General features: G+C 42.4%; 1 protein-coding gene across 1 annotated transcript in view; it reads left to right on the forward strand.

The window, feature by feature from the left end:
• The first annotated feature begins 1,061 nt into the window (after positions 1–1,061).
• The window catches only part of LOC102060263 (cytochrome P450 7B1), a 126,152-nt gene continuing 102,189 nt past the window's right edge, over positions 1,062–25,024 (forward strand). The window contains exon 1 of the mRNA XM_055704500.1: positions 1,062–1,312. Within this exon, the coding sequence (XP_055560475.1) occupies positions 1,218–1,312 (95 nt within the window). The 5' untranslated portion in view covers positions 1,062–1,217. The remainder of the gene's footprint in view (positions 1,313–25,024) is intronic.

Genomic DNA, 25,024 nt, shown 5'->3' on the forward strand with positions numbered 1-25,024 from the left:
GGAAGGTTATTAGCAAACTAATTCTTTATGTTCTAAGAAATATTTGGGTCTCTACAATTCAGAGAAAACTTACAACAGGGCAACTCAGAAAACTGAGCGTTGTACAACTTGTTTCCAAGATGAAACCACCAAATATTGTGAAACACGTAACGTGTGATACTGCATGCAGCTGAGAATGAGTAAGGTATTGAACTTCTGTCTTCACTCAATCAAACCACACAATTCCAGAGACTGAAGCATCTTACTCCATCTTTCAGCGTGAATTTGCGCCGAACGGTACAGTACCTTACCTAGAGCAATACTTCTGAGCGTACCTTGTATGAAATGGCAGCAGAGCTGTAAGGTACCACTGCTGTCCCGGGATGCTGTTAGCCCTCCGCCCCACCATGAAGTGCCAAACTCCCCACAGCTCTGGCCCTCTCCACCCTGCCAGGCTTCCTCAAGCTGGGGATCTCTCCATTGCCTCAGTTTTGGGTTTCTCACCTCTTCCTCTCTTGCCCTTCTCTGTAACACGCCAGAGGGGCTGGCACGGTGGGAGGACTGGACCCAGCTTCTCACAGGGCACAACATCAGGAGCCAACCTCCACTATTCGTGCCTCATCTAGCCTACATCAGGTTAAGCTTTACGAAGCTGGGTTTGAGGGGTGGGTGAGGTGGCTTCTTGTTTTTTAAGCAGGGGATACACATCGGGTATCGGTACCAAAACCCAAGTGTAAGTCAAAGGGCTGCCGGAGCCACTGCCGGCCCCAGCCCAGCACCGTTCGCGCTGGGGACAGGCCATGGCCGCTCTGCCACCCGGGGCCGCGTCTGTGAGGGCACCGAGCCCCCGCCGCCGTGCGGGAGGGCCGCTTCCCGGCGCGGCGGCACGACCCCGAGACCCCCCTCCCCGGGCTCCCTCCTGGGACCTTTCCGCCGCATCGCAGCCCTCCCGCTCAAGCCGAAGGCCGGGGCTTCTCCTCCGCCGCCGGGAGGCCGCGGGGGCGGGCAGGCGCCGCCGTCCCCGCGCCGGGCGCTCCCCGGGGAGGAGCCGGCCGGGTCGCACCGGGCCCGCTCGCCAAGTCCGGCTCCGAGCAGCCAAACCCAGCCCCCTGGACTCGGGGTGGGCGGGGAGGGCCGGCCGGCCGGGTGCCTCTTCTGCGGGGAGCGGGAGGACGGGCGAAACTTTCCTTCCCGGCGGCGACGAGGCACCAGCGGCCGCCGAGGCGAGCGCTGCTGGCATGGGCCCCGACGCGCTGCAGCTCGGCACCTACGGCGGGGCGGCCGCCGCCGCCCTGCTCCTCTGGGCCGTGTGCGTGCTCTGCAGGAGGAAAAGGTACCGGGGCGGCGGGGGTGGCGGGGGCGGCCACCGCATTCCTTCACGGCCGCGCCGGGAGAGCGGGGCTGCGAGGCGGGAGCCGCGCCGCCGAGCCGCGCATTGGGCCGCGCTTCCCTCCGCCCGCCCCTCCGCGCTGGGAAGCCCTATCAGCGCCCGCCGCCGCCGCCCCGCCGGGCTGGGGGCGGCGGGGCCCCGGGGGATGGCGGCCCCGGCGGCGGGGGCGAACGCGGCGCCGGGGGGCTGCCGCTCGGCGGGGCTCCGGCGCCGCGGCCGGAGGCGCGGTGGGCCGGGGCGGTGCGGGGCGGCCGCTGCTCTCCTCTCCTGGCCGGCGGGGGGGCCGCCGCTCGCACGTGTGTGCTCGGCGCGGCCGGGGCGCCGCGGGGGGCTGGTCTCGCCTTTCGTGGGTGCGTGGAGGAGCAAGGGGCGGACGAAGCCCACAGCCCGGCCCCTGGCACTCTGGCGTATGCGTATAAGCGACCCTTAGGCTGGCTGAAGAGCTGGATGTCGTGCGTGCCGTGTGTGGCACCAGGGAGCGTGTGCAGCCCCTGCCAGCCTGCCCCGGGGTGCTGGGGGTGCCGACCCACCTGCCCAGGCGAGGTGGGCACAAGCTGCGGCGGCTGGGCTGCAGCATGAACGGCGCTGTGCTGTGAGTCCCTGGCAGGGGTATAGCAGAGCCCCTAGAACTCCGGTCATGGACGTTTTGGTGACTTCTCCGTAGTGTCTCCCACGGTGTTGTTACCTTTAGTTTCTAAGGCTTCACAGGAGGTAGACACAGGCTTTGGGACAGTTGCAGGGTTGATGGGGGAAAGAAGCGCTCTCTGGAACCGTTCTTTCTGTTTCTGAACAATACCTGCTTCTTTATAGGCCAACCTTTTCCTGGGTATTTTTCACTTACGTTGCCAACACTTGGTGCTCTTCAGTGTCTGATGAATAAACGTGTGTAAAGGCTTGGTGGAGGAGGAGTGAAGAAGGGGAGGGATCAGTATTCACTGTATTGTTTGCTCTTTTTTTTTAATTTGCATAATGAAATGCATAGCAAATACTAAATTTAATTCTGAATCGTAAACAGTTACTTTTGCTAATCATTAAAAGTTATTTTTGGAAGGTGTAGACATACAAATTCAAAAAAGAAATTGCAGTAGTAGTGTCTAAAATGAAGAGTCAGAAAGCCAGTCTGGCAGTTTTTAGACCAATAACCCTAACTTTGGGACCATGTATAGAATGAATCAAATAACAGAAAAACAGTGAAAGTTCTTGTTTTGATGCCAGAAGGCATGTGGTCACTGATTGTAAACAGAGATGGATTATTTCCATAATGTCTGTTTTGGAACTGTTATTAGTGTGGTTTGAGTTAGAAAGCCCAATCCGTCTCTTAAGCGAAGGCATCTATCCCAGCGTTCCGGCGGGATGTGGATTCGTGTTTCAGCTCAGCTTATGGAATGGATAGCTGCTGCTCCTCAACTCCTCCCTGTTGCTTGTCTGACCCCCTGTGAGCTGCTTCTGGGAGTTAAACCAGAAAAAAAGTACTTACTTTTTTTGATAGGTTTAGTTTCCTGCCAGTTTAGTTCCCTAAAAGAGGTCAGCACAGAAAACAACAGGGGAGCAGTGAGGCCAAGTGGGATTGAGTGTCATTTTAGGGCTGGAAGCTGTCATACTGGCCCAACCATATTCTAAAATTGTACCTGTCGTTAGTAGAAATTCCAGTAGAATTGTAAAAGGCTGGATTTCTGAAAATGGAAACAGGCAAAGCTGTTGCATTTAAAATTTTCAGCCAGATGTGAGTGGTAGGAAAAAAGGACTGAAGAACCCATTTTGAGTTATATTCATAACCCTTGTGGCTATAGAGTTTAAGTGCGCTTTTTAGAGTCCGCAGCAAAATTGTTTGGACATTTGTGCCACAACGGAATGATATTATACAGGAGGCCACAGCAAGAAGGCTGTTGTCTTGCCCAAAAACCCCAAACTGCTGTTTGATTAATAAACTACTTGTTTAAATCCTGTGCAAACTTGCAAAGCAACTGAAAATAAAATGGAAAAACCCATCAACCTATGTGTAGCACAGCCTTCAGCATAAGGTGCTGGTGTTGAAGTGCTATCCTGCTCCAGTAAAATGTGCAATTAATTTCTAATTTTTTTAGCATAAAGGAAGAAAAGAAAATGTACATGGTCTTGAGAGGTGCCTGGCAGCCTTCAGCAGCCAGTTCTGATCTGCAGGAAGAAAAGCCATAGTAAGGGTGCAGTGGATTAAAACATGGGGATAAGGCTTAGTTCATGCTCCTCAGATTTGCTGCAAGTTTGTGATCTCCTCTTGCTTATCTGACCCTTATCTGTTTATCCCATGTGTCCTCCACATGTCGGATTTCTTTCCCTTGCTTTTATTTGAACCTGACAAACCCAGCAGCAGGCGGTGCTACCCTCCCCAGGAATCCACAACCACCATGTGGGAACCTGGTGACACAGAGGCTGTTGGTAAATCGCTGCCCCAGTAAATGCCAAAGACAAAGTTACATTCCTGGTCCCGGAACATACCCATTTGAACAGAAACATGAACAATTCTGGTTTTGTAGAGCTTGTCTCTGCTAGAAAAAAAAAGTTGCCACTTCACCTATGCACATTTTTTATAGAACTTAGTATGTCGCCCTAATGTTGGTATGCTTGCACCAGTGTGCAGACTCTGTATAAGTGGATTGTTGTGTTTATGGTACAAAGATAAGCCTTACCAGAATAATCAAATTTAATAACCACAGCCATGCATGGATTCCATCAGGATAGCAACAGTAGCCGTGTCTGTATATGTATAAATGAAGAGTTTAAGTAAGTAAATATACACCACAAAGTGCTAACTTGTACTTCAGAGTTCGTTAAGTTTTCTTTGCTGGATGATTCCTGCTCAACTGAGGTGAGGCATAAGCACCTACGTGGCTCTGAGAGCTATGCATCCAGCATGTAACAAGGGTTGTATGTCCCAGAGAAGAAAACTCCCCAAATCCACCCCTAATGTTCCTTAAACAGGTGTTACAGGTTTTTACCTTTCCTCACGTGAGATGCTTCTGCTTTGTTTCCTTTCAGGCTGAGTGCTCATTACTGGACAAAAGATTTTGTTAGGAGGGGTGTTGCATTGGCTTAATATGCTGTTGCATTTTTCTGTAGTACAATTGGTGTAATCTGGCATAACAAGATTTCAGGGTGAGTTCAGTGCAGGTTTTCTTATCAAAGTATTTAGATCTACTCTTTGGAGACTGCAAAGAAAGGAAGAGGAATTTCCTTTCGTATAAATGTTTATCATTTGAGTGCTGGTGGCAGCAATAACACAAAGGAAACTAACTGGAGACTTTGCCAGGTTTTGTATCACAGATGGTGAAGAAACAGAAGTAGAACAAAAGTTTCCTTAATCACAGAAAATTTTATTTTGAGTTAAACTTCAGTGTCAAATGAGGCTCAGTGCCTTCTGCATGCTACAGAAAGATCTCCCTTGTACTGTTTAATGAAGAAAAGCCTATATAGGCTAGAGCAAGCTTCCTTTGTGCCACCACGTAAAAGTATTTTTGCTATGGCAAAACCTGATGAGTTCCTAGTCCCGAGGTTGCACAGATTATTTGCTTTTGTCTTTGTAAAATGCCTAATTCGGCTCCAGCTTTATGGCTTTTTTTGTTTTCAAACCGTTTTTCCATTAGCTGTGCACAGTCTCACAGAGCAGGAGGTGAGACGGCAGGTGAAGCCAACTCCTGCTTGGCTTCTGCAAGTAATGCTGTCAGGGAAGAGCCCTCGAGGTCAGCAGGGGTTGGCTCCTAGTGACTTCTATAGGTGTGGTACTATTCCACTTTTTCTTGCTCAAATTTATGCTTATTTTTGTCTGCTAGTGTTTATTGCATGTCCATGGCTGAAACTGATCACAAACTGTAACCAACAGTTTGGAGACAAGTCTGGGACACTCTCTGCCTCCCTCTTTGCGGGGCAGATGCTGAAAATTAGCAGGAAGAGGAAGAGGTTCAGGCTGACCACAAATTAAAACCACCAGTTTTGGGGAAGGAAACAGCGGAGAGAAATGGAACAAAGATTGTTGTATCTATCCATTGAAATTGGATCCCGCTGTCCTGAGGTTTGCATCCCAAAGTTCTGTCAGATAAAGAAGATACAGACCCAACCTGGAAATACTCATCAGAGGTTTATGTCTGCTTGGAAAGTTAACACACGTCCTATGTGAGCTACACCAATGAAGGAGTTTGTAAAAATTATTCCCTCTGCAACTCTACAGGTTGGTAAGGTTGGTATTTTAATTATTATGTATGGGCTTCACAGTCATTGCTTGTGAGGAATGAATACACTATATGGCACATGTAACCTGTGTGGGTTTTACTGTACAGCAGTGTAGGAATTCCCACGCTGGGTTGGATGGGGCACATATGTTCTAATATATTATTTCTGACCAGTTTCTAATGTGTCAGAACAAGGTATAAAAAAGGCTTAAACAGTATAATCATAGATTAAAGTCAGCATAAGAAGAATTACTTGATAAATTTCTCAGGAAGGATTTTGCTATGGCCTGAGTTACAGATTTAAAGCCTTGTTGCAGCAAAGTATCTTTAATTTTTCTCTCTTATTCTATCCTCTAAAATAGCTCCAATCTATACAATCACATTAATCCAAGATACTTTTCCAAAAAGTTGCTCTTTTGAACCCAGACAGATACTCTTGAAAAGAATATAGATTTCGTCTTTGCCTTCAAGAACATCTTATCCTTCTCTGTGACAAGCTGTGAGCTTGCTAACAGCTCTCTTACCAAGCGAATTGTAGTTCACAAGATGTCATCAGCCTGTCTTTTTTACCACTTCTGCTAATTTAGGCAATATGTTAAGGTAGTTTTCAGTTGGAGGGAACATCAGGAAGGACAGAGAGAAGGATACCAGAAAAATCTAGCCTCTCCCTTCTTACCTTGGCTGTCTGCAGAGGCCTTTTTCTCCATCCTTTTGGTTGGAGTTCTAGGAAGCGCATGCGTTTTCATGACCTTCTTATGTTCAATGTCATTGTCCACTCTTACTCCACTGTGAAAAGATTAAGACTGGAGACTGAAACTGTTATAAGGGAGAAAAGTAATAGTTCTGTTTCTTAAGTTGCCTTAAAAAAACCTTTCTTGCCACCACACTTGGGTTTTCTGTCAGCTGTTGACTGCTGTGCCAAAATGTGGTGGAAGCTTCTCCTGGTAAGAGCATAGTGAAGGTCAAATAAAACAAAGTAAGCGAAACCATAGCTTTCTCAAGATGTACAAGACTCAGTTCAGTGGCTTTTGGGTTCTCTTATGGCACTAATAGATCTGGAGAGCCGTTACACCATGGGTCTTGTACAAAGAGCATGTCTCAAAACAAGTTTTTCTTATTTTTTTTCAGTGCTGCTTCTCATCCTTCTCATATGTATCCTGGGTATCATGTACATCTTGGGTTCTGCTTTCTACCAAGTCTTTCAAGATGACATTGAAGATGACACCTCTTTTAGCAGATAACAAACTTTTCCAATAATGTATGATTTACAGTATTCTTTACTTAAGGTACACTGCCACCTAGCAACAGTTTTCCTTTCTTCCCAGTTTTCTTGACCTACTTTGTCAGGGGTTGTTCAGTGTTAGTTTGTACCTGGTCTGGTCTTGATTAGCATCCAGAACCCATGGGTGGGTGCCATCTTGGTGAATGTATGTGTGTATGGGGTGGAGATATTTGTAGTGGCAATAAGAACTGCTAGCTTCAGGTTTCTCACTAAAATACAATGGTTTTTACTTTTACAGTGGTTTTTCCTTCCAGTGTTTTTGTGAAAAATGCCTGTAATTATTTTTTTTTTTCCCCTTTAAGTGCTTGGTCTGTCTTTCTTCTGTTCATTACTCTTTGGAGGAAATAAAATTAAAGAGCGAGAATTAAAGAGAATTGCTTTCAGCTCCTTTTATTGTTCCAGTGCAACCTCAAGCATGGAGCATCCGTCCACCTAGAGCACTGTACGCAAATGCATATAGCTTACAGAAAGTACTGAACGATTAACCCTTCTGCTCCTCCTCCAAAGGCACGTAAAGTAACGAATGAGGAAGACCCAAGCAAATACAGACTGCTTCAAAAATGAGATTCATGCTTACTACTGTATTTAGAGGAGGAAGGCATGATAGTTGGCAAATTTTAGCTGAAACATTCCATGTAAAGGCTCGTGTGAAGGAAGACACCAAGGGGCAAATCTTAATCCTGGTATCCTCTCACAGGCATTATTAACTACTTCACCTTTAAGCACAATGGCAAAGTTTGCCACCTGATGTGTTTTAATTGTTGGTGATATAACCAGAGAATTGCATCATCAGGCAACTGCAGGACAGACTGGAGCCCGACCCACAGAGCTACCTGGGCCTCTGGCATCCCCATTGAGGACTGACTTCTTTGGGATGCTGGGACTTGGATATTTCCTGACCTTGCAGTCTTGCCTGTGGACTCTGCCTCAGTTCCCCTGCTGTAAATAGAAGGTAAATGTGCTCTCCTCTTGATTTATGGGTGACATGGCTGAATGCTTCACAGGGCCTTCAGACAACTGTCAGAGAATCTGAAAAAAGTTCTTCCATGGTATAACCACACAGCATGCGCTGAGGAACTGTTGCCTGCCCATTCCCTTTCTCCTGTGTGCTGAAGTACAAGTTCTAGTTACTGTTTTAAGCCAGAAATGCCACACTTTTTTGCAATATTCAGCTAAGCTGTTGGATCATGTCAGCCGCTTTAGTGTTTTGCTCAGTTATGAGAATACAGCCCCATAAAGATTGTTTGGGGTTTTTTTCAGTCAAGTATTTTGATTAAGAAGTTGGGCAGGGCTTGGTTTGGTAAAGTAATATAAGTGTTCACAGTACTCCATTTACTCTCTTACTAAACTTAGTGCATCATAATGCCAGGGAGTGGGGGAAATATAGAAGCTAAAAGAAACAGCGTAAGTGCAATGTTAATACACTATATGAAGTTAAGGAAAATCTCAGTTAACTTGGCAGTCTTTTTCTCTTTTATCCAAATTTTATAGAGCTACTTGGTACTGGAGCCAGGGTTGGAACTCATTTTCCTGACTTCTAGTTTTGTACTTTTAACTTGCTGCCTTTCCTTTCCAACACACTTACCATATATGACATTATAGCTGTCTGGTAAACTAACTTTTTCAACCATGAGGCAGATTTTGAATTCTGATTTAAAACTTGAGTAGTGCTCCTTTTCTTTCCCCACCATTTACTGATCCTTCTACAAGATGCATGTAGGTTTTTAGGCTAATATCCATTTGCACGCCGTCTGGGAGAATTTTGGCTGACTGAGAGTCCCATAAAACAAAAGTTTCCTCTTTACAAACCACATGGAGCTTGGCTGTAGATATTCAGTTCCTTTCTCCACAAACTGTTTTTAATGGTGCCAGATTCTTCTGTTTCTTCTCCTTGTTTGGCACATGTCAGGAAAAAAAATCTTGGCTCTTGTATAGAACATATCTTGTTTCCTCTTAACTGCTCGTACTTTCTATTCGTAATTCAAATCAGCAGAAAAATGCTATGGTTGTGCTTCTCGTGATTTAATCTTGTAGTTTCCTAAGCAATATTCTGATGTTCTTAAAAAATAATGCGCTTTCATACTGTAGGCTGGGCAGTAGGAGGTTTTAGCTGAATGCAGTGGATCTGTCCCTGTTTACTTGGGAGAGTATTGCATGGTGTCCTGACAGGGCAGCCTGCGCAGGCCCTGTGGAGGCAGATGAAGGAGGGACAGACAAGTAAAATGAAGCTAAAATGGGATGTTAGAATGTCCTCTCTGTCCTAAGCTGTCCCTTTCTGATGCTGCAGCAAAAACCCAGATTGCAACACTGCATGTTGCAGGCTCATGTCCATAGCGGGAAGTTGAAGAAGAATCTCCTTCCTGGTCCATGGCATCCCAGGGACTTGCCGGAGAGCCTGTGAACGATTGTCACGAGCTACTCATGTTGCTTATTGACAGCCTCACTCTACACCCATGTTTGTGTGAATCAATCTGCTAGTGATGGCTAAGACAGTGCAGCACAGTGAGGTGTGGTTGTCTATCTGATTTCTTGTGCCTCTCCAGAAAAATCAGCAAACCGCTTCGTGGTCTGCTCTTTCCTTACCCCAATTCCTTGCTTTTCAGAAGCCCTTTTCCCAGTTTTTTTCTTGTGCGGTCATCACAAATTCTGATGTCACTAGCCTTGCAAAAAAAGATTGAACAAAATATGAATTTTTTTAATAATATGTTGAAAAACTGATCATAGAAAATTGCCACATTTTCATTACTTTTTAAGGTGAGGTAGTATTTAGGAAAAAAAAGTGATGGTATTAGTTCAACACTGTATGAGAATGCAGAAGTTTTGCAATTTGTTAGCTGTGGCAGTAATTTAAAAAAACAAAAACAAAACCAATACGAACCTGTCTATTCCATAACAAGAGGAACTACTGCTGTTAGTGCAGTAGACAGTTGACAGAGAATTGGTCATTAAAATTAAGTTCCTGAGAAGTCAGTATTTTAGTCTTTTTGTACTCTTTCTTCCCCGTCATATGCATGCTGGCAGAAGGGGGGATTTGCCCCTTTAATCACAGTTTATTACAGTAGTTAGTCTCTGAAGGCTTCAGAGAGATGATTTCCAACTTTCTAATAGGGCTGCAAGGATGCTTACAGAAGGGAGGACAATTGCTGGTATCTGCTCCAAGAGCATTTAAGTGATTTCCATTGTTGCTCCACTCAACCGATGCTACAGTAGTGTTTGGTCATCACTTCCCTAGCTGGGAGGTACTGCTCCATGTTTTCCTCTTCAGTGCTGGCATGGTTTTTTAGGTTATAGTAGCTCCTTTTCAGAGCTTCTGGTGTGTGATAGATCATAGCTGTACTAATTCTCTCCAGCTGGTTTTTCAGCATGAGAAGCTTTGGGAGTTGCATTTGGGAAGCTTCTCTGAAAATAACTCAGTGGATTGATAATAAGGTATAATTTTTTCCTTCACTTGTTCAGGAATTGATCTGTGATATGTACTCTTCTCAGACTTATACTTCATTAAGACAGAAAGAGCCTCCCTTGAAGATTTACATTTGTTTCGGTAGGTACCAGTATTCGTAAAATGTTTCCAGTGGACTATGTGTTTTTTCCTTATTCTTTTTGAAAACTTCTGCTATTCTGTTGGATGGGATTTTTTCCAATTTTTTAAAGATTTTCAGATGTCTAGGTTAGTTTTCAACATGATGACTGTTTTGCTTAAATAGCAAATTTCCAAGCCCTACAGCTGAGGGTGAGGCATGTTGCCAGAGCCCGCACTGCAATGTTCATGTGTGATTCCCATTTTAAAAGGAGCAGCTGTGTAGCTGTATGAGAAGTGAAAATGTCTCTCAGTTCAGGAGTCATCCAAGAACCACTTGAAAAACACGATGAACCCACAGAATTGATACTTGAGCAAAACAGGGAGGAAAAATGAAAGTACTGGGGGAGCAGGCTTGTACATGGTGCTTTTCTTAACCCCAAATACATGCCTGAAAGCTTCTGATTCAGCAGCAGTAGGACTTAGATGTGTGTATGTGGTGATGAAAATTAAGCTTACAGTGCATGACAGTACACAAAAGATGTTTGGGCTTTTCAGTAACAGTTGCCATCAGGGCATACGTGACTGATGGAGATTCATTTTCAGACCCTGCAACAAGTGCAACGAGCCAGGTTCAGAGCCTGGGCTCCTTCTGAGGACTGAATGAGGGAAATTTGAAGTTTGTGTCCTAGCAGCTTGCACATAATATCCTTTAAAGCCAGGTTAAATTATCTGTCGCTGCTAAGGGGCAACACAGAATTGTTCACAGCAGGACTGGAGAGGTTCCCCATGTATTTCAGCGTTCAGTGGCTTGGGAAACAGCTGCTTGTGCAGTGTCTGGTTTGTGGTTGAACAGACAGCTGAATTTCTGGCATTGCTGCTTTAAGATACAAAAATGATAATTAAGCTTCAAAGAAATCTTGCATATGTGAATGAGTCAGAATTATTTTTTTTCTGTAAGCTGTTTAGTTTTCTGTGTCCTATGTAGTAAAAATGCTTCTAGATCTTTGTTTGACATTGCCACATTATGAGTGAAGGAGTTTTTTTCATAACCTGTAGACTTGCTCAGATAGAGCCATATCAGCTATAATAAATGTAGAGCCTTAAAAACTTGCTGTTATGAAGACTTTAAAATAGAACTGTGCATGCCACTCCTGTTGGCTCTGCAACGGTAAGAAGCTAAAATAGACAATGCTCAAAAGCATTAATGGTCCGTTGGGCTCAGAAGAAAGTTCAGGCTTCCTACATACCTTCATGTTTTGCCCTCAGGGACAGATGTCCAATAAAGCACGGTTGTTGTGACCCATCCAGTTTTATCTCCTGCATAGTCTAGGCCATAGCAGTGCCTTCTGCATCAGCTACAGTATATTGTGCTTGAACACAATTGTACTGGAAATTGTGCACAGAAAGATGTCCTACCTTTGGTTTGTTTTTTCTTTTGAGTGATGAGTAGTACAGTGCTTATCACATAGGCTGTTCTTACCATTCTGCTTTTGCCTTAAGAAGGGGAGGTAAATTCATTCTCATTAGTGGATGCATATGTCCTTTTAAACCTTGAAAAGGCTTAATTAAAAGTAATGAAAGACAGCCTAAGACTGCATCCAAAACTAACAAACAAACCTATCTCCTGTTCAAAGTGTTGAATACTGCTGTTGCAAATAAATACCTGCTTAAAGGTGCAGGCAAGCTCATCTGATGCGGCTTTATTTGTGCCTCAATGACAAGTTAGTATAGACAGAATTAACTTGCTGTCTACCCTTTCTCCCAGCCCCAAGAACATTTGGGTGGACCAATGTGTGTCTACTGCCTGTTGCTGCTTTGTAGTCTCTGCATTGCATGCTTGCTTGCTTGTTTTGGGAGAAAGGAGAAGAGCAGCCATTTTTTTTAACCAAGGCTATAAAAGACCAGATAATTCAGATGGGACCTCATGAACCAATGCTTCAATTTTTTGCTTAGAGGGTAAATAAATCTTTTGTTTTGTTTTGCACACTGTTTCAGTGTATTTTGTGATTAATAATACCTCTGAGGCTTGTTTAGGAGCCAGGCGTATGAGTGATCTCATGACTCCAAATTGTGTTTCAACAGTTCCAGAGACTCAAATGCACTGTATACAATGGTAATGTGAGCGATAAGCCAACTTAAACTGTAATAAGACTCATTTCATCAAAACAAAAGCCCACAAAGATTTTTCTTGTAATTGTTTTCAGCACAAATACAGTGTGTTGATTTGGAACATCAGATGGTTTCTGTCATCAGGTCATGTAAGAAAAAAACCCAACCCAACAGTATGCTTATAGCTGTAACTTTGTAGGTAATTGGTGGTGTTAGGAATGTCTAACAGAGATATGGGTTTGATCCTTCAGTCATTGAATTGAAGACTTCACACTGGGCTCAGTTTTCAATGAAAGACTGAAATGTTGGAGGTGGCAGGAACATGGAAGTTCCATGTGCATTGTGATGATGGTGACTTCCAAAGTGAAAGCTGCCCTAGGATTCCCACACATGCAGGACATCGCCATGTCCCATAGCTTTTCTCAGTGGGCAGAACCCAAGGCTTTGGGTGACAAAATCCCTGCTGTTACCACCCGTGACCATTTCTACCTCTGATATCCTATTTAGTCCCAGGCACACCAATCAGATACTGCTACAGATTCAGCTCTGCTGTATCAGATGCTTCTTTTTACTTTTGGTGGCAAATATAAAATAATCTCTTTAAAGGCAGCAAGGTACTGGAAAGTCCTCCCTGCTCATGGCAGTCAGTTAATTTCTCAAAATTGTGGAAGGGACAGATCACTTAGTTCTCTGCCAAAGTATGAATTTTACTGCAAGCCAGTACAGAATATGGACATCTCTCTCATTTTCCAAGGTTGGGCTGATCAAAGCAGCCTCAATAAACATGACTTTGTATGCTAAATTTCTGAAAACTGCTCTTTATATGGAAGGCAACCAGCACAGTTGGATTCTGTAATATAAATAAGGTCCTTGGGCCCTACCACAGTTCTGCTGATAGTCATTGCAACCTGGCTGCAGAGTCTGGCTGGTGGGTAATGCTAGATTTATGTCAGTAAAAGATAAAGTCTGTATTTATCACTCTGCTCTTTCCACATACTTCTGTATCATCCCTTTTTTTCAGTTAGGTGTTAGAGTACTTTTTTTTTCTGATTTCTCAGTTTGCTTTTTCACTGTTCACAAAATTCACTGCGCGGTATAGAAACTGTTCTATGAATTCCCATTGCTCTGCTCAGGGGGTAAGCTAGGGTAATGAGACCCTTCATTGTTTCATTTGAGTGGGTTTTGCTAATTGCTTTTATCACACTGGAACCTGTAAGGGGATTTTCTGTAGACAAAATGACAATAAAAAAATGAAGCGCTTTTGTTGGCAAGTCACCTGGCAATTCCGCCTGGACCCTCAGCATAGCTGTCAGCAGATGTGAGTGACTTCTTAACGTCCAGTGCCTCTAATTGTCCTTTATTTCCCCTCTGTTCTCCTTGTGTGGGATTTATTCCTCAACTGATGGGATGAAACCCAAAAGCAGGTCATGATGGAGTACATATCCAGTCAGGAGTAGGGAGAATGAAGGAGCAAATTAGGATGGTCAGCATGCAGCAGGAAGAGAAATTTCATCCTGCTTCCTCCCCTGTCCTGTGGTCGTGGCTGATTTCTCCCCATCCCACTTCATCCTTGTATCATCACTTCCTTAACAGCTCACATCATGCCGAGAGCCTGCTACTTCTGCAGACCTAAGGGGCAGGTACTTCAGCATTTTATCCTTCCCAAATAACATGCTCCTCCAGTTATCCATGTGTATCCATCTTCTTCCCCAAGTCTTGATCAGTATATGATCATCAACCTAAGCGCTCACGTACCACAGGATCATATCATTATTTTCAGCATGAAGATAGTATTAGGTTTTATGAACTTCCTAAAAACAGATGAGTGAATGAATTCCAAGCCCCAGGAATGAGATGGCAGGTGTTGGTCAAACATACATAGGAGTGGACAGCCTCTATGAATCCCAGGTAGACCTGTGCTCTGGCTTTTGAAGAAAATTTACATTGAATCCAAATAGAGTTGACTGAACCATTGAATTTGTAATTATTGATCTTTGTGAATTTCACTAGGTTTATGTTAAATGAAGGTGTATTGGGACCTTTTTTTTTGCTAGCTTGAAACTTTGCCCTTGACCTATGCTGTAGTGCCTTCTTATCTTTGACATGGTCAAGAGTAGCTTGAAAGCTTCTTGCTTTTCCTGCAGCACCTGCTTTCTGCAGGACTCCCTCCTTCACCCAGGGAAGGGGTTAGATCCATCATTATTCTCTTCATTTATATAATTCTGTCATTGCCCTGACACCAGCGTAATCTTCTTGACTGGCTGATCAAACTGATTTTCAACAGTTTTAGACAGAGTAAAAAATTAGTGCATTTAAGTCTTCCGTGATTTTTCTGGCAGTTTCTCTGTCATTTCAGTCTAGCATTTTATTTCTTTATCCGTAGTCCCTTTTGTTTTTCACTGTGCTTATCTTCCTCCCTATAAAATATCTACTACAGCTGGTGTTTTCTAACCTTTAGGCCTCTAATTCTCCTAATCTCATGTTAACAAGTGATAACAGACTCTTATCAGACTTTATATTATTGTAGTGTCCGATATGACCTTTTGGCTTTACTTTAGACATTTGATGTTTTCCACTAATTTCAGGAAGCCCAGGATTTTACGTTAGATATTGACTCACAGCACAGAGCTGCTATGGTGGCTGCAGCTTTATCATATAGCCAAATGAAATAACCTCTTCCGTAAGTGGTGTGTATAGATTTAGCATTTTTGTGGTTCATAACACATCAGTGACAACTGAAATACTTTTGCAGTAAGAAAAACTGTTCAAAATCACAGCAAATCCTGCTACTGTGGGCTTTTGAAAAGGGAAGAGAGCTCTGGTTTGTGGGTCCTGCTTCTACCAAGAAGTGGCTTTGGGTTTTGTTACAGAGGGAGATTTGTGTTTTTACTTTGCAGGATGCAAATACATAGTAGTTCAGGGTGCTTCTGGGAGAGTCACAGTCACTGAGTTTCTCAGTGACACCTTAAACAAGGTTTTGCTGACCTGGCCTTATGAGACAGGGTTGCAATTTGTACCTCTTCCCACCATTGTAGCTGTGCCTGCAGAAGCAGTAGTACTTTGGGGACAGGAGGCATTGCTGCTATCACTTTTTCAGGTTGAGGAACCAGCTTAGGTGTGTCTGTTCGAGGTGTGTTTGCTCACATGGCATTTACTGATGAGTAGGGTGGACCAGGCCGTATGGGAGGGAGTGGAAATCTTGATGCTAAAGACACGCAGCCTGACCACGCACTAGTTCTTTGCTTCTGCTGGACCTCACCTTCACCAGCTCAATGTCTTTACATGGTGACTCACCTCGCCATGTAAGGGATACTTGCAGGTTTAGTTGGGGTTCATAAGAGTTCCTTTGTGTTCTGATTTAGTGAACTGCTGAAGCAGTGGCTTCCTTTTAAGCCTTTGAATATCTTCTGATTTTAGTGGGACTTGAGCTTCTAAGTAGAGCAGTAGCTCAAGTTTTTTGACAGGTCAGCACTTTCTTGCTAAGGCAAATGTGAATGTCTGGTTTGATGTTTGATACAGAATATACAGTAGGAATTCCTCACCTTAGTGCTACTGATTTTTTGGGGAAAACGTGGTACTAATTTTATGCTTTGAACAGATTTCAGAGCTCAGTTTTGATACAGTTAAAATGCCTTCGTTCATTGGTTCTTGAAGAGTTTGCAACTCAGTATTTGGAATGCGATTTTAATCGCCTAGAGGTTCATGGATGATGAGACCCCTTGTTGCTGGTAGCTGAGTTACTTAAAAATAGAACTTTCACTTCCATCTGCATACCCATGCTGGTTGACAGCTTAAAAAGCTGGGGCTGATTCTAGGTTTCCTTTCATATGCAGTATTACATATATTTGAATTGTGTGGATTGCATGGAATTATACTGGCTGCATGGCCCTGATGATGAGGCAACTGGTTTTTTCACATTCCTAACACTGCTTCCCAGTGACTTGTCTCTCAAACTCCTTTCTGAGTCTGTAATGCTAGCAGCTGTGGATGGCTGGCCAGAGTTGGCACACTCACTGTCCTCTGCTAAACCGACCCCTTAATTTTCTCTCCGTAAACTGGAGCTTAACCATATCTGCTGAGGAGTCCAATCTGGTGTTTCCCAGTGGGAGACTAACCTTTTAAAAGCAATCTGAAGCTTATTCTCCTTTCATAAAAAAGATGGGAAGATGTAATTCTACTGACTTATACAGAACAAAAGTACTCTGCTTCAGTGATTGAGAAGGCTGAAGCCTTTAGAGCCTTTTTTCATTTGTAAACAGTAAGATGCAGAACAGTCAAGGGCTTCTGTCTTCCAGCTGTGGATGACATCAGATGTGAATTTTCTGTAATCATGATAGCAAAACTGATCTTATAGTTGTGAAAGTGACTAAGTGGCTTTTAAGCCACAAAGATTTTGTGACATCATAGTATTTTTTGTTTGTTTTGAGCATCTGGAAACTGAGACAATACTTCAACAAAATCCATCCTGAGTTTGTGAGTGAGTTGTTCCATGAGAGCTCCTCTGGTAGCCTTCAGCTTCCCAGAGCTGGCTGCAGATTGTTATCACTGAATTTTTAAGAATTTCTTCTGGTGACTTTAGTAAAAGGTAGTTCCTTCCAGTACGAAAAAAAAATGTGTGTGGGTAGTAAAAATAATGGGTTTTTTCAGTTGTGAAATGTGCATGGGTTCTTTCCCACGGAAACCAGCTGTGAGAGGAGAAGGAAGGGAGGCTGGGGGAAATCCCAGCATGGGCTTAGGGTGTGTGACAGGACCTAGTATCTGGGAAGTGATCCTTGTCCTACCCTGTAAACAGAGCCACACTGAGCTTAATTAATGTTTTCCAAAAGAAAGGACATTTGCCTCATCAGCAATCATATTTATGCCATTGCAATCATGGAGAGTGTAAGTCCTCTGCTGTTTTTTCCTTACTGTCTGGAGTATCACTTCTCCTAATCCTCATGTTCAGTTCTGAACTGGCAACTTCTGCTTCAACTTCGGAGTTGTTCCTTTTTTAGCTAGGCAGTTTTTCCTAAATTAATGAGGACTATAAGCAAATGGGAAAATAACTCCTGGGTGTACGATGGAAAAGACATAGGGTAGGTAGTTTAATTGGGGTGTAATAGGTGGTAAAGCTTTTGGAAACAAAAAAAGCGCATCAAAAGAGAGTAGTAGACCGAAAACCCCAACCATTCTTTGATTACTATCAGATTCAAACATTCCTGCAATCTACCACGCTAATTAACCATAACTGATATATTATGAATGCTTGTAAATAAGTTAATTCTCCTTTAACTCTGGATTAACTCCTAAAGATACTATTTTAGGTGCTTATTTTGATGTAAGCTTTACATTCATTTGGCTAAACTGTTTGGTGTCAAAAATGAAACTTAGCTAAATTGAGAAATGTTTCATGACACATATCTTTTAAATAATATTAATATACAGGTCTTCTCAGCCTACAGCTTTATGACAATAACTTAAAAGAAAAGGATCTTTTTTTTTCCCTTAAAACTGATTTATATTGTTTACCATTCTCTTTAGTGTCATTTGCCATTTATCATCAATTCAGACACTTTGAGATCTTTGGGTGAAAATGGAAGCAAAGGCCAACTCCTTTAAAGTGAGTTTCTTATTAATGTGTTGAAATTAATGTGTTCTGTGAGTTCATGTATGATCTTCTGAGCTCCCATTTTTCTCTCTCTATTTATTTTTTTTTTTTTTTTTTAACAAAAAGAGTGTTAAGGGAACCAAACTGTTAGTAGTCTTTGGCTTTCATTAGATTTGTGGTTTAACTGTGCTGCCACAGCTATGGCAGTGCTGGAAGCCTGTTGTGTGTGCCGTATTGATGATCTCTAAATCAAGTCATCTGTGGCTGAGTGTGCTGCTGCTTGGTACCAGCAGGTCATCTTCGCTCTGTGCCTGCAGTGATGGAACCACGTTGGGGCTCAAATCACTGCTATTTCAACAAGACCTCACTGAAATAAAAATGCTGAGTGTTCACTGCTAAAGTTCATGGGAAAATGCAGTTTATTATCATACAGTCACACAGCCTTATCAGAAACTTTTAACCTTTTTACAGGCTGATTAGTCAAGAGTTCAGCAAGGAGTTAGTCCACACTTGGAATTTCTGTTCTGGATCATCTACCATGTTTCTCTGCTTTGGCTGTGAGGGCACCTGGTGTGTACTTTTTCAGAGAAAACATAGCTAGTTCCTCACCCTCATGCTAGTGCCAGGAGTGCTGTGAGGATCCAGCCTGGTTTTTGTGCCCGTCGCACTGTTTTTGGACTGATGGACTTTGCTGACTTCACTCAAGTCACCCATTTACAGCAGAGATTCAGGTGATACCTAGTGTACCTGGCTCCTGCAGAGCAGGGAGTGCCTCCCTTGCTCAGCAGGCAGCACGCTGTTATGTAAGGAGGCACTGTCCATTCTTCCTGAGTAATTAGAAAGTTATCTGGGTGGAACTCATGTACAGTTTTGTAGGATCACTTGGATTTTCTCACGGATGAAAAGTAAAGGCTTTCTCATGAGCAGGAGCAACAAGAAGATGGTTGATGTGGCATTAAGAATACAGTCATCTTATCTTGGCTTATTGAAAGTGATGCCTCCATTAATTAACGCTTTTTTAAAGTAAGAAAGAATATGGAGCAAAGGCACTCAGGCAATTTGTTTGTAATTCCCCTCAATGTACTCTGTCTCACAAAAATTACTGTAAGAAGTTGTAAGTCTTTTTTGCTCCACAAAATCAAAACAAAATTGCTTTCCATTTTTCAACCTGGTGCTTCTGCCAGATTTGTTATGTTGGGAACATGATGTGGTGTAAACGGCATCTGTAACCTAAGGCTCTCAAGAGAAGGCCCATGTTTTATACATTATTCTCTTCTCTTCGATGGATACCTTCTAGGAAATGTCTTTGTTAGTTGTTCTTTTTTCCAGTACAGAAATACTGCTTCAACATGTTCCGTGCTGAAATGTCAGCGTTGTGCTGTTGTGTAGGTGGTAGTATGTATTATACACGGTTTTCAAAACCTGAATAATCAGTGATGTGCATGACTTTGCCAGGGAAAACAAATGGCTGTGTCATTTTGATTTCGGTATATCAAGAAAATGTAACCTATAAAAGTTAATTAGCATTCTTCCAGAAGGGAGTTGTTTAACTTACATCTTTGTTTCCATGTTTTCGGTTTTGTCAGAAGTTGGAGGGGAGTGTTTTATTCTGTTGCTAATATATACCCATAGATTTGCAGAGTATTTCATGGAGCTTTAGCTACCAGGCATCTGTCCTTCATTCCAGCGAACAGCTAGATTTTCCATTCACTTGAACAACCGCTTAGATCCACTGAGAATTTTTATTCTGGTTCTCATGTAAGATTTTACATAGGTTTTATAAATAAAATTCCTTGAGCCTGATGATGGTGGTGTTATCTATCAAAATGAGGTTTTACCAGTAATTTTACCAGGAGAAATCCTGCCATTGTCATTAAAATCCTGACCATCTGCGTCACTGGTCACTGTGGGGAGTTGATGGATCTCCACCTCTCATGGTTTTGGTTCTCTGATAGGCTCAGTTCTTCTTGTTTAACCTGGATACTACTGATATTTGGCTGTACTAGATGCACCAAAGTTTATGGTCTGAAACAAAACAAGTTTGAGCACACGTAATACTGAATTAAATAATCTTACTTTATTTTTCTATATGACTCTGCAATTCATTAGCCTTCCTCCACCACTTTAGAAACTAATTGATGGAAGACGTAGCTGTTTGCACACCAGCATTATTTACTGTGCTAAGGTAAGTTGTAAAAATTGGAGAACAGGCTTCTCACACGCTAACTGGTTTGATAAACTGTCTAGACTGAGGTCTTCCCAAGGTTTATAAATCATATAAATAAACAAAATTGTCCTTTCATAGTAAAATTATATTGGTAGTTTTACAAATATTCTGGAAGTGGAGATGAGATTTTATTCTGGATATTACTTTGAATGTTAATATTTACAGAAAGAGTTTAAGAAAAAGCAGTCAGTAGAAGAGTGTAATTTTTGTTTTAATGAGGCCCTTACAGAAACGATAATCCTTAGAGGCCAGTTTTTCAAGCCCACTAAGCCTGCTGAGATACACTTGCTGTGTACCAAATCCTTCCTTAAATGCTGCAGTTAAGATGGTCCTATGGATAACTTGGCTTCTTTTCCATTGCTCTGTAACTGCGCGCTTGAGACTTTGATTTGGGAGTCAGCTTTGATATTGTCTTACTAAGCTGTATATTGAAATGGTTGGTGTTCTTTAATGCAAACCCTGGATGGTAGCTAGAACCCATGCAGAGACTTCAGCATCATAACTGCCTGTGAAACTGCCTCTCCTCCTCACTTAACCAAACTGCAGGGAATTGGAGGTCCCTGGAGCTGGGTGAAAAAGTGATCAGGAGCAAATATTTGAGAGAGAAGGGGATGTATTAGTCCCAGTGTGGGAGAACTGAATAAATGGTGGGTTTTGTGGCAGGGAGCGGGACTCAGGGCAAAATAATTTGGGAATTAATAATAGACGGAGAGCTGTTGTTTCCAGGTTGCTGTTGTTGAGAAGATGATTCTTCTGCCTTGAGAAGTGCTGCCTTGCTATGCTTAAGGCCTGTTCTGAGCACAATCTGTTTGATTTTAGCATCCCTTTGATTACAGATCCAAGAGCCTGTGAGAGCATCTAGTGTGACCCTTTGCTTGAAGCAGGCTTTAGCATTTCACTTGGCGGTGCCATGCCAACGTGTTTTTGGAGAGTGTGCGTCTTGAAGACATCCCCCTGGCTTTCCTGAAAGCTGGTTCCTTTTTGTTCCTCATCCTTGTGTTTAAAATACCACATTTATAACTAGGGTTTGTCATTTCCTCATCACTGGTGGTTGCTATGTGTTTCTCCTGTAAGATGAAAGCCTGCTAAGGCTCAGGTTTTTAAATTAAGACTTAACTGAATCTTTGAAGGCTTCTTTATTTACCTGCATGGTGGTTGATTCGCTTCCCTCTTTAGAGATGGTGTCTTCATAAGAGATTTTGGGGGCTCAAACCCTATTTGTCTGACAGCTGAAATTCAAGCCCTGCCTGCTGATTACTAATATCCTTGCCCATAAGTCTAAGCTAATATGCTTTCTTACAAAGTTCAGTTTTCCTTCTTTTCATGGTTTCCACAGTTTCTAATGTCCTTATTCTTTCATCTCTAGTCCTACCAACCACATTACCATGTTTTGAACTTTACCCTGTGGTGGCTCCAATTGCCCATAGTTAGTTACAACAAACTAATTTACTCAGGGGTTGAGAAAGATTGTTACACAGGATTAAATACAAAAGAGAATAGCCATTAAAAATAAGGGATAGAAAGTATAGTCTTTAAGGTAAAATAGGGTATCCGTTTCTGTCCACAGTAAATGGGGGGTTTTTTCAGTTCTTTAGTGACCCAAGTTGTATAGTTTTCTAAACTTTGGCACTTTGGCTAATGGAAATCTAAGTCCTCTTGAAGGATTTTAAATCTCATTCACATTTTCTCATTCTAGTTTTGCCCTCCTGAGTTACTATTACTAAGCTTTCCCCTAGCATTTGGAAACTGTTCTTTAAAGCTGTTGACTTTGGAACTGTCCACATTGGACATAGTCCAGGACATGATTACTGATTACTGCAATAGCAGCCTCCAGCCCAAAGATTTATTTCATCTATGTATGTTTGCATAGTTACTTAGTCTTGAATAGAGTATCTCTAGTGATAAGAGGTGGAAACTTTAATGGTGTTTTCTGACTGTCTGCCTGGCACCCAAAGAGAAGCCCCTTAGAGCAAAATAATTTTATTTCACATACTGAATAGTTGCATGAGAATGAGTGCTTTCCTGAAGTGTGAGAAGAGCTTTAATAATGATGCATGGTTTCTTTATCAGCTCTTCATCCCCAAACCACTCGAGCACAGAACTGTAGCTATGAGACTACAATGAAACTGGGCAATAACGTCGCTTTATTGGGCCATGGGGTCTGCAAACCATACGTAGCCATGAACCTCCACCCCACCATGCCTCTGATGCAAGGTCCAGCACAAAGAGCTGAAGCTTGGGAACACAGCTGGGCAGCCACAGCATGAAGCAAGCACAGAGACAGCCTTCAGGAGCTCTCAGACCCATCAGCGTCTGCCCTGCTGATTGCCAGCGCCTGTTCTGAGCCCTGCAGTTCCTCTGCTTTGACCGCCCTGCAGCCTCATTGGTCTTAAATGGCTGAAGTTAGGGCAGCTGTTGTTCTTGCAAAGCAGACTGCTTTGCTGTTGATATTGTGTTAATGTATGTCATTTAACCATTTATTTCAAGCTCTTTTGAACTTTCAACTCTAAGGAGTAGGTGACATTTTGAAAACACTCAAAACAGACCACTAACAGGTTTGGGTTTTTCTCTGCTGTCTTTACACTGTACTATGCTAATGCCAGATATACTATAATAGGAACAATTATGAGACAAACTCAGTAATTTAATTTAAGATTTTAGATTATGTGGATATTTGGTGAGGAGGAGAAAGACTTTTTCCAGGGTCTGGAACCAGGAAAAGTTGTTCCTGACGAGATGAGAAGACTGGGTGGAAGGATGGGGAGCGTGCCGGTGCCAGCACAGGTGGGCAGGAGGACAGTGCAGTGCAGCTTGTGGGATTGGCTAGCACCATTTTTTTTGTGGGCATGGATGGGTTAATAAAAATCTGAACAGTAGCAAAGTTGAACAGTACTGTCTCATATGCACAGGCATCTCATGGAGGTGGAGTAGACTTTTTGTCTGGACGTGGGAGGAAAATGAACACTGTCATTGGGGTCAGGCTTCCTACAGGCTTGGGCCTTCTGGAAGTATCTTGGAAAAGCCCTAACACAGACAAATGTTTGTGTGGTGGAGGCACAGGGAATGGACAGGAAGATGTCCTTAAAAGTGTGAGAAGATTTGTGCTCAGTTTAGAATCCTCTTCCTAAAATGGTGGATTATGAAAGGAGAAATTGCAGCAGAAGATGATGACTAAGAGGAGGCCACGGACATTTGGTTGCCTTTGTTATAGTACAGAATATGTTTAAACTTCCTGTTTCTGTAGACAAATTTTTACATTCTGGGTTATCATTGTGTCAGAGAATAAGATGAGATCTTGCTGTATTTGAGCTCAAACCAAGAACTACCCGAAGATTTCACAAAGGAAGAGAAAAAGAGGATTTTCGATTTTCAATAAAATGGTGAAGGCTTTTCTGGGCTAAACGTTCCATCTTACCCAGTTAGTGACCTCACCTAAAAAAAAAGTTAACGTTTTCTTTGCCAAATACAAAAAATTATAATCTCTACCTACATAAATATTCAGCACAGTATTTCATACAATTCATGATGTCATTTTACCCCAATTATGATGAAAAATGAAGACGTAATATTTATGTATATTAATGCAAAATAGCATGAGCTTCCCTTTAAAAAGTTTTCTTGGATAAACAAGCAGACTTCAACCCATCCAGTACTAACACAACTGGAGCATTTGCTCTATATAAAAATTATAAGTGCCTATAAAATATGTCTATCTGAATTAACTGGAGGAAATTAATTCTAAGAGAAAGGGTTAATATGTCATTATTACAGTAATTACAAGTCTTGGAAAAAGAACCATTACTAAGTGAGAAAATAAGTGTTGCATTCAGTTCAAGCTCTCTTTGAAGGGTTGCATTTCTTTTTTTGAAACTATTCTGCACTTCACTTCCATAGTTCTTAATTCTGTATTTCAGTGTGAGGACAAAAAACATACCTTCCACAATGAGCCCCTACTGTAATAAGAAATACAGAAATGTGCAATAGTGTCTTTATACTTCTATAGAAGTGTAACATTTATTTTTATCTACCTATATATATATAATATTTAAAACTAGTCCTTTCTCTCTTGTCAGTGTGCTGTGCCATATGGTGCCGAGCAACATGCCAGATGATAAAAATATTCCTAGAACATATGATATCATCAGTCAATTCAAGAGGGGTGAAACTTCTTGACCAAAGCATTTGTGGTTTTGATACATTTTCCTAGGTGTAAAGTGTATATTTTGAAATGATGAAGTGTGTCCAAGAGGTCTCCTTTTATGCAAATTCTAAAATACCAGTTTAGAACATTTTGCTTGTTAAAAATGTTTGAAACTAAAGAAATTTTGTTTTAACAAAGGATTCATGGCAACGTAGCAGTTCTTGTCATAGCGAGAAATGATTCACCTTCTTCCTTTCAATATATATTGCTGATAGCTGCTCTGGTGTTGGAACCTTGCCATGAACAATGGCATCTCCCCCTCTCTCTTCACCACTGGCAGAGAAGACAGAACATAGTGCTCAGTCAGAGGACGTTTATATTCAGAGTCTCCTTAGTGTCAGGTCTGGCATTCCTGGGTTAGTTTTAGACTCTCCATAAAAATCAAGTATGTATTGCAGCATTCTCTTTCTATATTCACTGTTTTCCAATTTCCAGTCCTTAAGTCATCCTCACATCTCCTCCCTATATCTGTTAGGGCTTCGACCTACTTATTTGTGGTCAAAAATTGCCTTACAAGAATTCTTGAA

This window comes from Falco cherrug, chromosome 3 (genome assembly GCF_023634085.1).
Source record: "Falco cherrug isolate bFalChe1 chromosome 3, bFalChe1.pri, whole genome shotgun sequence".
In the NCBI taxonomy this organism is placed as follows: domain Eukaryota; kingdom Metazoa; phylum Chordata; class Aves; order Falconiformes; family Falconidae; genus Falco; species Falco cherrug.